The sequence below is a fragment of the Muscardinus avellanarius genome (genome assembly GCF_963383645.1).
Source record: "Muscardinus avellanarius genome assembly, chromosome: 6".
NCBI classification, from domain to species: domain Eukaryota; kingdom Metazoa; phylum Chordata; class Mammalia; order Rodentia; family Gliridae; genus Muscardinus; species Muscardinus avellanarius.
Genome location: NC_137791.1, coordinates 70,932,424 through 70,945,570, shown reverse-complemented (window position 1 = coordinate 70,945,570; position 13,147 = coordinate 70,932,424). Strand labels below are relative to the sequence as shown.

At 51.6% G+C, this 13,147-nt stretch overlaps 1 protein-coding gene across 1 annotated transcript in view; it reads right to left on the bottom strand.

The window, feature by feature from the left end:
* The window catches only part of SCD5 (stearoyl-CoA desaturase 5), a gene marked incomplete at both ends in the record, with an annotated part of 156,995 nt that extends 146,890 nt beyond the window's left edge, over positions 1-10,105 (bottom strand). Inside the window, one exon of the mRNA XM_080697214.1 lies at positions 9,913-10,105. Within this exon, the coding sequence (XP_080553340.1) occupies positions 9,913-10,105 (193 nt within the window). The remainder of the gene's footprint in view (positions 1-9,912) is intronic.
* Between the last annotated feature and the right edge of the window lie 3,042 nt (positions 10,106-13,147).

Sequence of the window (13,147 nt, the reverse complement as noted above, 5' to 3'; positions counted from 1 at the left end):
TATAGTTCTGGGGTAGAGTGCTAGCCTTGGTACCCAGCAATTAAGAAAATATAAAATTTGCTAGGCATGGTGCCACACGCTTGTAATCCCAGCGTTTGGGAGGCTGAGACAGGAGGATCCAGGTTCGCGGACAGACTCAGCTACTTAGTGAGGCCCTTGGCAACTCGGTGAGACCCTGTTTCAAAAAAAATAAATAAATAAAGATTGAAATTTTTAAAGTACCAAGTTCCTAAAATTCAATAAAGTATTTTTATTAATTTTAATAAAAAAATAAATAATGCCCCTGGGTTCAATCCCTGATGCCTCAAAAAAAATAAAAACACTTTTGCAAGTCTATCACTGGCTTTTCCCAAGTGATCATTAGAATCTTATGCAAAACACAAAACAAAATAAATTGAGAACTAAAATACTATGGAGCCGGGCGTGGTGGTGCACGCTTGTAATCCCAGCATTTGGGAGGCTGAGACTGGAGGATTGTGGTTCGTGGACAGCCTCGGCTACTTAGTGAGGCCCTCTGCAACTCAGTGAGACCCAGTTTCAAAAATAAAAGAATAAAAAAATAGGGCAGGGGGTGTAGCTCAGAGGTTGAATGCCCCTGGGTTCCATCCCCAGACCCGCAAAATAAAATAAAATAAAATAAAATAAAATAAAATACTATGGAATGGTCCCAATCAAATATTTGCATTTAAATGCTATTCATCAGCTGGGGAACGAAATTGGCCAAATTATGTTATGTGCGTGTACAAATATGTAACAATGAACCCCACTACTGTGATATTTATAATGTACCAATTAAAAATTTGAGTGTCACAAGTACTCAAAGTACGTTTGGGCCACAAGTACTCAAAGTCTTCCCACCCCACCCCCCTTCTAGTTGCTAGCATTGAGCATCTGCTCTCTGGAGAGCACCTTAACATATGCCCCCATCGGCTCAGTATCATTGTTCCCATTTTGTGGATGAGAAAAGTGAGGCTCACTAATTGCAAAGGCACAAGTCTAAAGTCGAACTGACTAGCAATGCTGGGACTGCAGCCCTGGCTTCTATTATGCATCTCAATTTATCATTTCGGGATTACAGTGCAGTCTGCAGTGACCTTGACTAGTTTTAGACAAAACTGAGTTATTAATGTTAACTTCAATCTATATTTATACGGCCAGCAAAAAGCACGCTCTATTCTCTCTGGCTCTGCTGCGATCCCGCCTAGGGAAGGCTCCGAGCCTTGCCCGTTTATTAACAAAGCAGGAGCTGCACCAACAAGGGGCTGGGACTACAGGGCTTAAAAGGAAGAGGCGTTAGGGTTTTGAGGTTTTTGTTTTTAATAGTTTAATTCAGCATATATATATATATATATATTGATTGAAGAAGATGGAAGAAGAAGAAAAAAAGCCAAAACTGAGACCTGAAGCGATCTGGGGAAATAATTTGGCCCTGTTTCTACAGCGATCATAACTGGCAGTGCTTCAAAATCCTCAAAGACAAGGTATCTGTGAAACAAAAAGATTCTTGGTCACAAAACAGCGATCTTTTGGAGGAAACCAGGAGGATGACAGGATGAAAGAGAGAGGTCTGAGGGAGGAAGAGGGGACAGAGGGATTTGTGTACATCTCTCCTTGGGAATTTTAAGAAAAAGCCTTTATTTCCAGAGCCAAAACAAAGAGAGGCAAAGAAGCCCTGTACCAATTTATTTATAAGCAGGAAAGTTCTTTATCCTTCTCCTAAAGAAAAAGAGCCAGAATTAAGACCAGTCCTAATAATGGAAGCTCATAATTACTTTATACTAACCAAGAGACAGACACTATACTAAATGATTTACATATATACTTAATTTAATGCTCATAACTTTATGAATGGATAGTCGTATACTCATTTTACAGGTAAGAAATATTACTTTGTCTAAAGTCATGCAATTGATAAATAAGAATTCAGGGATTCCCATTCAAATCAGCCCTTGCTCACCCTAGAAAACCTCAAAGCAAGAAAGATGCCCAGAGCCATGCATTCTTGGGGCTCTTCTGCAGCCTGAGGGTTTTTGATGGGCAAAAAGCATAATCCCAAGGTGTGGAGCTGGTGACCCAGTGCCAGCCAGAAGACAGCTCATCTTTGGACAATTCTCAGCATTTGACTATTGAACCCAGTGCCTTTTGAACATAGCTTCTATTCACTCCCTTTCCCCATATCAGTAATTCCTACCACTTCTCAGCTCCCTTGCCACTCAGTGAGGTCACATCAGCTCCCTTGCCACTGATGCCCACTCAGTGAGGTCCCAGGACTCCAGCACCAGAAAGGCCCCACAGAATCCTGTATCTGCCTTCACGGTGGTCACGATTGCCCCCAGAGAGGATAGAAAGAGGATGGTTAGCTGTACTTAGGAAGCTGAGACAGGAGGATCACAGGTTTGAGCTCAGCCTCCATAACTTAGTGAGACCCTGTTTCAAAACAAACAAATAAATAAATAAATAAATAAATAAATAAATAAATAGGGCTAGGGATGTAGCTCAGAGGTAGAATGCCCTGGATTCAATCTTCAATATGGGGGGGGGGTGATTGATCCATTCAAGGGAGAAGAGTAATTACTATTTTACATGCTTGATACTGTCACAAAAGTTGTCTTTTGAGGGGGGCATCATGTCACTATATTTAGTGTCTTTTGAGGGGGGCATCATGTCACTATATTTAGGGGACTCTGACATTCAGGGAGAAACGAGAGAGGTCCTGTTTCTGGGAGTCGAGAGCCAGATGCCTGGAGAGGATCAGGAAAGGTCCCATGGGGCAGCGGCCCCAGGACTTTTACCTCAATACTGTGACTGCTGGTCACCACTCCCAGCGCGATATTCAGGGCATTGTCTAACTGTCCCTTTGGCCAGGAACCCCCACAGCTGGCACTTTTGTGAGCTCAAGCCTTCAGGAGTAGATTTTTTTCTACCATGGAGTTTTCTTTCTGTCCCTGAAATTCTTAAACGCATCCCTGAGGACTTTTGGGCACCCAGAGCATTCTGTTCCGACGACCTGCCCACTCAGAAGACAGAAAGGATCAGACTTGGTCTGGCCCATCAGACTTGGTCTGGCCCCGAGATGAACCATGAAGGGGAGGCGGGGGTGGGGGCAGGGGAGGAGGATCAACTTGATGGATTTCTCATGGATGACATCTTCCACCATGCAAATCACTCCCTGCATCCTGCGCACCTCAGGCATCCCTTGAGGGGAGCACTGCATGGGTGCTTCTGGTTTCCAAGGCAACCTCACTTGGTGGGGGAGGATGTGAGCATTGGATGGGCTAAGCCTGTTTGCTTGACAAGTCAGGGTCCTGGGTGGATGAACGGCCCACTGGGACAAGAGCTCAGCCCCAGTGCTAGAGAGAACCTTGGAGGGGTTGGTAGGAAAGAGCTTGCAGTGGGGGGAGAGGGTAAGTCAAGGCTCCAAGGCTTTCATGGAAATTAAGTATAAGTCAACTATCTTCCTAGAGCCTAGTCATTGTTGCAGCTGATCTTAGCTGGAATGTGACTATCCCCCATTTCTTTCCCCAGAAGATTTCCTCCAGTCGAGACCCATCGTTTGGAATGTTTCTATGTCACAAATTTGGATCTGGAAACTACAATATCCACCAGTCTGCCATTCCTACACACACACACACACACACACACACACACACACACACCGAAGGTAGGGAGAGAAACAAGATCTAGAAAACAGAGCTGATGAAAAGTGACAAAGAGGACAGACACAGTGGTGCACACCTATAACCCCAGGATTTAGAAGGCTAAGGAGGATCGCAGGTTCGAGGTCAGCCCCGGCAACTAATTCATCAATCCCTACAACTAATTCATTAGGCCATATTTCAAAACAAAAAATAAAACAGGGATGGAGGTGTAGCTCAGAGGTAGACTGCCCCTGGGTTCAATCCCCAGTACTACACACACCCACAATACTAATACAAAATAAATAAAATACTCAAAGAGTGGGGGTGTAGCTCAGAGGTAGAACACCTCTGGGTTCAATCCCAGTGTAAAGTGGGGGCAGGGCCGAGAGCTAGGAGGTGGAGCCTGCAATTCCGGGGACCTCCCGCCCCGGAAGAGGGGAGTTCAGAGAGGACCCGGAGAGGGAGGGAGGTATTCTCCCGCCGGCCACCGGCCCCCGCGGCCACGCGGGGGCTGGGGGTTGACCCCCCACGAATAAAGCCTCTCGTAATTTATTATGGATCTCGGCGTGTCTCTATGCTAGTGGGGCACCCCGCATTTTTCTACAATTTTACATTTTGGTGCCGAAATTCGTACTGGACTTTTGGGACCTGACTTGGACCTGCGCTTACTGGACTCGGACTTTCCATCCCCTCTCTGCGCGCCGCCCGCCCGCCCGGCCCGCGGACTTCTGCAAACTGCTGAAAAAAGGTACACGGCTCCGCTGGGATGGGCCGGAATGCCCGCCCGCCCGCCCGCGGCACGCCGAGCCGCCTCTGGGCGCTCACGCCGCCCGCCCCGGCCGCGCCCCAGCCCGGGCTGTGCGACCGGCCGAGCTGCGCCCCGGTCCGAGCCGCGCGGCGAGCACGCCCGCGGCCCCGAGCCGCCAGCCGCCCGCCCGCGCGGCGTCCGCGGACCCGGCCAGACTGTGCCACTTGGCGCGCCTTGGCTTTCTCTGCGCCTGGCGCCGCGCCCACCGCGCCCGCAGACCCAGGATGGGGCCGCACTGCCGGCCTGCGCGCTCCCATCACCGGGGCAGGCCCGCGGCCCCGCGGACCTCTCTCCCACCGGCCCGCCAACTCCAGCCTGTGCTGCACATTCCTTCTCTGCGCCTGGAGTGCTTAGACCCGCCCGCCCCTGCCTGCCACGCGGCGCAGGCCCCTGCGCCGGCTCTCTGCTGATTGCGCCCTTCACCCTCTGCCCGCCCACCCCGCTGCCCGGACCCGGCGATTTCGGTAAGCACCCACAGGGCATCACTGTGGGGGAAAGCCCGCCATCAATGGTCCACGTGTAATCACTGAGGAGCCGCCATGTTTCTTTAACCCCTCCCCCCTCATGGCCTCACTGGAGGCCCCGCCATATTTGACCCCTCCCACGTCATGGCCTCGCTGGAGGCCCCGCCATCTTTATTCCCGCCCACTTTCCATTCCTAACCAATCCTAGGAGTCGGCGGCCATTTTTAAAAAACTTTTCGCAGCCATCTTCAGGCCAAATCTCCACAGCAGCCTCTCTCGGCGGTAAGCTTCCTCTTAAGGAACTAAGTGGGTTCTGCCTAACTCGGAGGGTTCTGACTGACTGACTGCTGTAAAACCCGGTACCGGTGTCCTCCAGTTCTCCGACCGTCCAGGACGGTTGCGAGGTGTGAAAGAGACAAGAGACGTCTTTTCTCGGTCACACCCACTCTGTACCGAACTAGGCAGGGCCCTGGGACGCTGGAGTTTCCTGCCTTTGTTCTCGCTCGCCCACTTACAACTCATGGGGGGAAGTCAGCCATCTAAGATTGAGATCGATTCTCAATCCCCGCTGGGCCGTGTGTTATCTAATCTGCAGGCTCTGGGATTCTCAGGGGAACTGTCCCCAGAGAGACTTATTTCTCTTTGTACTAAGATCTGGCCGACATATAATTTGGCCAATGACATTCGATGGCCTGCCGTGGGCACGCTAGACTCTAGGACGCTGATGGCTCTCAGTGAATATTGCACCCGGTCAGCAAAATGGTGTGACCTCGAATATTTACAGCCCTTCTGGCGGCTGCATTTTTTGTTTTCTCCCTCTACCGGCTCTACTGCTGCCCAGGGCATGCAGGCTGGAGTATCCCGCCAGTCACAGCCGACATCTTGGACACCACGTGGCAACTCACAGGCGCCACCTGGTGGCCATTCTGGGTCACAGGCTTACAATTCTGCAGACCCACAGCAGCCATCTTGCAATAAAACATGGGGGCCGGGGTCTGACCCAGCTGGGTTACAAGCCCCATCTTCCTCTCTCCTGGCCCCACTTCGCGAAGTGGCTGGAGCAGAAGGGGTGATACGGGTCCATGTTCCTTTTTCCCTTCCTGACCTCACTCAACTAGAAAAGAGATTGGGGTCCTTTTCTTCCAATCCTTCTGGTTTTATCAAGGAATTCCAGCATATTGTGCAGGCATATGATCTAACTTGGCGGGATTTGCATGTCATTCTAACCTCTTCTCTAACTCCAGACGAACGTGATCGGATCCTGAAGGCAGCCAGAGAGAGGGCTGACCAGAGTCATTTAACAGATCCAGGGCTTCCTATTGGTACGGCTGCAATTCCATCTGAGGAGCCCCACTGGAATTATAATGTAAAGGAGGGAATAGAAATGAGAAATTATATGATACAATGTCTTCTTGATGGTATGCGAGATGCTTCCCATAAGGCGGTTAATTATGATAAGCTCAGGGAAATCACCCAGGGTCCAAATGAAAACCCAGCAGTTTTTCTTAATCGGTTGCAAGAGGCCCTTACGCGCTATACCCGTCTAGATCCATCCTCTGAGGCAGGCTCGATCATATTGGCCACCCATTTCATTGGGCAAGCGGCTCCTGATATAAGAAAAAAGCTAAAAAAAAGTTGAGGATGGCCCACAGACTCCTATTCGAGACTTGATGAACATGGCATTTAAAGTCTTTAATTCCAGAGAGGAACAGGCCGAAGCAGAGCGTGCTCTCCATCTTCGTCAGATGGCGGACTTACAGTCCCAGGCCCTGATTGCAGCCCTGAGGCCGGAGGAGGAAGGTCAGCCCTCCGGGTGGCAAGCGCCACCCAGGAGAGGACGACAGTAAAGACAACCACCTCCAGGAGCCTGCTTCAGGTGTGGAGTATATGGCCATTGAAAGGCGAATGTCCTTTAAAAAGCGGTGGACCTCAGGTACCTCACTACAGGGGGTCTACCCTTCTGGACAAGGACCCGCCGCTGGCCCTATCTGGTCTGACCAAGGACTGACAGCTCCTGGAATTCCTCGTCCTCCTTCCTCCATCTTCCTTGCTGGCCCAGGGTAACTGCAGGTACAGGGTAAGCCAGTTTCCTCTTTGGTGGCCTGCTCGATCTTTCAGGCCTTAGTTTCCTTCTCAAGTCTCGGTTCAGGATGATGAGGCAAGCCCTCCAGCCTCTGCCCACAGCTTAGGCCATATCTAAAAGGGCCCTGTTACAACAGCTCCAGGGACAAATTCTCTTGCACGGTGTTGGGATCCACTAAACTTTATTTCTCTCGACATAACTCTCTTTGATGTTTATATTTTAGCAGGTCCACTTGTTTACATACTATGGTGCTCTCCCTCCTCGGATGCCAAATTGCCTAAGTATTAAACTTCTAAAATGGGTAACTGATGCTCCCAAGGCAGTGACAGGTGTTTAACCAGACATATCCATACTCACTCAATGCTGAAAAGAGTGGTGTGGGTCTGCTTCGGGAGTTGCTGCTATTAATAACTCTGATCTAATAAAAAACTGCTAAAGGGGCGATAGACGTTCTCCTCAGGAAAATGTTGCTATTTAAGTTAGTAGATCTAGTGACTGCCTTGTGTCTAAAAGGGCTTCTGCCCAGCCTGGGTTCCGTTCTCACAATTTTCTTTTTCTTTAATAGCACCTTGCCTGTTAGTCTCCTCAAAGCAAACCGGTCACCGAGCTCTCCAGGGTAACCTCCAACTCCAACAGCCACCTGCTCCCTTCCGGCGGCTCAAATTCCGACCTCTCCCGACCTGGGGCCTTTGACTGGGGCCCTTGATTGACGTCGCCCAATATCAGCATGAAGCCGCTAGATGAGCAAAAACCACGCCCTTCTGCAACCCCTTAGTCAAAGCCCTTCTGCACCCCTGAGTCAAAGAGGTCGGAATGTAAAGTGGGGGCAGGGCCGAGAGCTAGGAGGTGGAGCCTGCAATTCCGGGGACCTCCCGCCCCGGAAGAGGGGAGTTCAGAGAGGACCCGGAGAGGGAGGGAGGTATTCTCCCGCCGGCCACCGGCCCCCGCGGCCACGCGGGGGCTGGGGGTTGACCCCCCACGAATAAAGCCTCTCGTAATTTATTATGGATCTCGGCGTGTCTCTATGCTAGTGGGGCACCCCGCATTTTTCTACAATTTTACCTTGTATGGACTGTGCCTTTGCATTTATTTATTTATTTTTGGTACTGGGTGTAAAGTGGGGGCAGGGCCGAGAGCTAGGAGGTGGAGCCTGCAATTCCGGGAGAATACCTCCCTCCCTCTCCGGGTCCTCTCTGAACTCCCCTCTTCCGGGGCGGGAGGTCCCCGGAATTGCAGGCTCCACCTCCTAGCTCTCGGCCCTGCCCCCACTTTACACCCAGTACCAAAAATAAATAAATAAATGCAAAGGCACAGTCCATACAAGGAGGCATGAGGGTGGGTTTGGCATCATCACCCACAAAAAGGAAACTTGATCCCCTCGGAGTTTGGGGCCGAGGGAGGTGCCCTCCAACCAAGGCCTTTCAAAACAAAGATTCTGTCTAGAAAAGGCAGACCTCTGCCCTTGGCAAATCTGGGAGAGAGAGCCTCCTGCTTGGGGCTCCCATCAGAAAGCCAGGGTCCTGGGGCTCAGAGGCTGTAAGGAGAGGGGCCTGTGGAGCTCCAGGCATGTAAGATAATATTTTAAGTGCTCACTGCTCCCTGGAGCTCTCAGAACACTGCAGCTATTAAAGATAAGGCCCATCCCCGGGAGGCTGGCTAGTGCACTGCCCTGCCTCTGGAAGCTGAGCGGTGTGGAAAGGCAGCTCTGGGCAGTCAGGGCTTTGGTTAAGGGAACATGGGACTGTGTCTATTAAGCAATGGCCGAAAACCATACAGTTGTCATTTAGAGGTAAGGGAAGAAGACAGAGGATGAACCCACATAACACAGACAATAGTGAAAACCACAGGGATGGGAAAGGCGAGGCAGGGAATCACCCAGAGCTTAGGGGCGAGGGCTTTAAAGGCTTAGGGATTCCCCAAGACCCCTGCCTCTCTAGTCACTCCTCCACACTGTGCCCCCTCCCTGAGCCACACCCCCTGAGAGGCACCAAGTTCTGGATGGGTTTGCTCCTAGAGCAGGGACTGCAAGGCTTCACAGGACCCCCTGGGAACCCTAGCGGCCCTATTTTCTACATAAGCATTTGCAGCTGGATCTGTGCCCAATAAGCAGTTTTAAGAAAGTCTCCGTATCATCTTCTTTCCTCTTCCCCTCTGGAAACAAAAGTCGGTTGTCTTTCTCCTGCCCCGGTTCCTTAGAGATCTGGGACACGCGAGGTAAAGGGGCTTCTTGGATTACCTCTTCCAGTTCTCGTCCAGCAGAGCAATGCCAGTGCCTTTCCTCTTGGCCACTGCCACACCTGTCTTGTGGCCAGGAAAACCTGCGAGTGGCTCAGCGCCTGGGCAGGCATGGGGTCCTTGGGGAGGGTGGTGCTGGGCTCCTGGGTTCCCCTCCCTGCGGGTGGAGGGGCAAGAAAAAAGGGTGGCCGGAGCCACAGGTACACTCACGGGTGCAGGACAGCCCTGCACGTCCCGATGGGGAAAGGGCCGGAGCGACCTCTGCAAGGCCACAGTCGGAGCTCGGCCGGGGACAGAGCGCTCTGGACCTGGGCTCCCTCGCTGGCCCGGACACTTGTGGGGCCAAAGGGCGCATCGCGGATCAGAGAGGAAGGAAGGAAGCTGGTTTCTCCTGTCTGATGTGCAGACATCAAGGCTGTGCCAGCTTTCTCGCGGCTCCCCTTCCCTTCCTGGTCCTTAACTCTGTCCCGAGGTCCGCGGCCCGCGGACACCAGAAGCTGACCGGGCGTCCGCACAGCCACAGCCTCGCCGGCCTCGTCCCTCCGGGAACCGGGGCGGGCGGGCGCGGGGCTGCGGGCCCCCCGGCTGACGGCGTGGGCGAGAAGTTAGGGCGACCTGGGCAGAAAAGCCTGCGCGCCCCCCAGGACCAGGGCTGGGTGCGCGCGGGGCGCCGGCGGGACTTACCCCAGAGCAGAGTGAGCGGCTTGGCTTTGGGGATGAGCCAGAGCGAGTACGCGGCCCCCAGGTGCAGCAGGCTCATGAGCACCACGTTCCTCCAGACCACGCGCTGCCGCTGCCCCCGCGCGCCCGGCTCCCCGGGCCCGCCGCCCGCAGCGCCCTCCCGCAGCTGCCCCGCGTCGGCGGCCGGGCCCCGCATGGCCTCGGGTGGGAGGTGGGAGGTGGGCGCGGCTGGGGCCTTTTAGCAGGACTCTCGACCTCCTCCTCGCTGCCTCGGGGGCTCAGCGCGGCCGAAGGGTGCCAAGTTGGGCGCCTGGCATCTGTTGCTGGCGCGTCACCGTGCAGCTGCGGAGCTCCGCCGGGCTGCAAGGAGAGGAGGAGGCGCGGAGGAGGCGGAGAGGGAGCCGGAGAGAGCCGGGAAGGAAGACCTGCGCCGCTGCAGCCAATCAGGAGAGGGAGGGAGGGAGGGAGCAGACAGACAGACAGACAGACAGACAGACAGACAGACAGACAGACAGACAGACAGAGTGCCCCTTGGCCCGCCAGGGGCAAGGGCCGGTGGGATGTGGCTCTTGGGGTAGGAGGCTGCAGAGCGAGCGCTCTCAGAGGGGCTCACAGCAGTGTGAGTGAGTGTGTGTGTGTGTGTGTGTGTGTGTGTGTGTGTGTGTGTGTTCCAGACAATTTCTTTTCTTTTTTTTTTTTTTTATCCTCCACCCTCTACACATCCACACACTTTTCCCCCAAGCCTCAGGCCACCTTGTTGGGAAACTAAATCTTGCTCAGGTTCGCACTGGGAATTAGGACCAGAGCCACGATGAGAATCTTAAATCACTTCGCCTGTCGGTTAGTAAAGCTCCTTGACCAGGAGAGAGGTGGAGGGCAGCCGCTCGGCTCAGCTCTGGATGCTCCGGGCTCGCAGTAGGCGCTCAGTCAATGCCTGCACAGCGCTGGACAGTCTGGGACTGGTTAGCAGCTCTGCTGTGTATGGTAAATTCTCACGAGCTGACATGTTTCCGGATTGTCTTGTTAACCCTCGGTGACAGAACAACGCCTTCGAGTTAGTGCCATGGAAGCTTCAGAAACACACAGCACTGGGTGGTGGCCCAGGCTGGTAACCCCACTACTAGGGAGGCTGAGGACCGCAGATTTGTGGCCAGCCTCGGCTACTTAGTGAGGCCTTCAGCACTCTTTTTCAAAATAAAGAATAAAAAACAGGTCTGGGGTGTAACTTGTTGGTAGATGGCCCTGGTTTCAACCTGTGAAACGTTCATGCCTGCCCACTCCTCCCTTCCAAAGCAAATCACTTAGAGATGTTTCAAGGGCCTATTTTGCTGGAAATGCAAAGAAGACAGGTGAGTGGGGTGTCCCGATCAGGTGTGGCTACAGTCAACTGGGAACCAACCCAGCTCCCTGGCACAAATTTCCTTAGTGGGGAAACAGAGTTAGTCTCTACTCGTCTTTCCAGCTTGCAAATTCCATGCATGTGAGTTTGAAGGGGCGCCCGTATGTTGACCAAACAGACTGGCACTTTGATTTCCCATTGTTAAAAGTCCTTTCATGGATTCCAGGAAAGAGGGTAAATCACAAAGGACTGGCTGGCTGAAAGGGCTGCAAGAGCACTGGTAGCAGAGCTGATCCACTCTAGTCAACCAGCTACGACAAGGTCTCGTTTAAAACAGAAGCAAGGTCTGTGGCTTGTGGAAGCAGAGCCACTGTTACGCTGGCACTTCAGATGGAGCTGAAATTAGAGAATGAAAGGAAATTTGTCTAGAGACCAGATCAAGGCTGATGCTGTATCATGACCAGTGAGACAATGGAACATGAAATTGAAAGGGCTGGAGATGTGGCTCCGTGGGAGAGGATGTGCCTACCAAGTGTGAGGCCCTGGCACTGAAGAAAAGAATAAAAAATAAAAGAAAGAGAAGGGAAAAGAAAGTGGCCTCCACAAGTCTTTTATCCCATTAAGATGTATGACTGCAATGCACCAATAAAAAAAAGAATTAAAAAAGAAAGAAACTGGCGAGTGTGAGGAAGGAATGTTCTTATATACTGGGTGTGCTAGTATTGTAAAAATTGCTTTGATACTGATGGGGATTGAGCCTATATTGATTGTTATTAAGACCTGTATTAATTGCTAATAAGAATATGCTTTCAAACTTAGGCATAAAAAGGCTAAAAACTCCCCCAAGGATGAGGGAGGATGATAGAGGCCTTCTCCAAAAAGGGCATATACCATGTGACCCCTCACATTGTCAACCAAGTGACACATCTTGGTCATAATAAAGGTTTGCACCTGAGATAATGGCCGGCCCACACCTGCATCAGGTCAGGGGCAGGTAGTAAGACTATTGGTTAAGCAGGATGGGAGATAATGAATACTTATAAAAAGTGTTTTATGTTCAAAACCCCAATGTCTTACTTACAAGGCACTCCATTGTGTGCCTCTCTCTGACTCAGTGCTTTACAGTTCTGTCCCTTCTTTCTACCTTTGTAGTAGTAAAATTTGCTTAAGCTCACAGCAGTGTAGTTCTGGCTATTTCTTCTAAACTAGTTAAGAACAAGAACCCACGTCGATGTCTCAAGGCTTTAAACTGGGAAGGTGAAAAATGCCTTTTTAGGTCTCCAGATCCTGCCTATAAAAGCATGGCTGAAGACAAGCAGTGCCTCTAGACCTGGCCTCAGAGTGAAGTATCTATGAGCTGCAAGATGGACTCTTGCTAATAATTACTGTCCCCTACAGCATAGTATGCCACCAAGGACACTGCCTCTCTTCTGTCTTGCCATAGATTCTAGTATATTTTCTCAGGTTCTCTTAGAACCTCGAGAGTGGGGGAGAACTCATTTCATTGCAGGACGGGGGTGTAAGGGACAGAAAACCTTATCTTGTCAAACAAATAATTACCAAAGATGTGATAGGTGCCATGACAGTGGTGCGTTCAAGATAAAAGCTATGGTCAAAACCAGGCATGCCCGCGCACACCTATACTACCAGTACTTGGGAAGCTGAGACAGGATTGCAGGTTTGAAGACAGCCTCAGCAAGTAGGGAGCCTCTCATCAACCTAGTATGGACCCTGTTTTGAATTAAGAAATAAAATTGGGCTGGGAGTATAGCAGGGAGGTAAAATACCTCTGGGTTCAATCCCCAGTGTTCCCCCCACCCCCATACTCACACAAAGGCACGTTCAAGATAAATTTATTGAAGAGGCAGGGGAGGAGAGGATTTTTTAAATGTATATTTA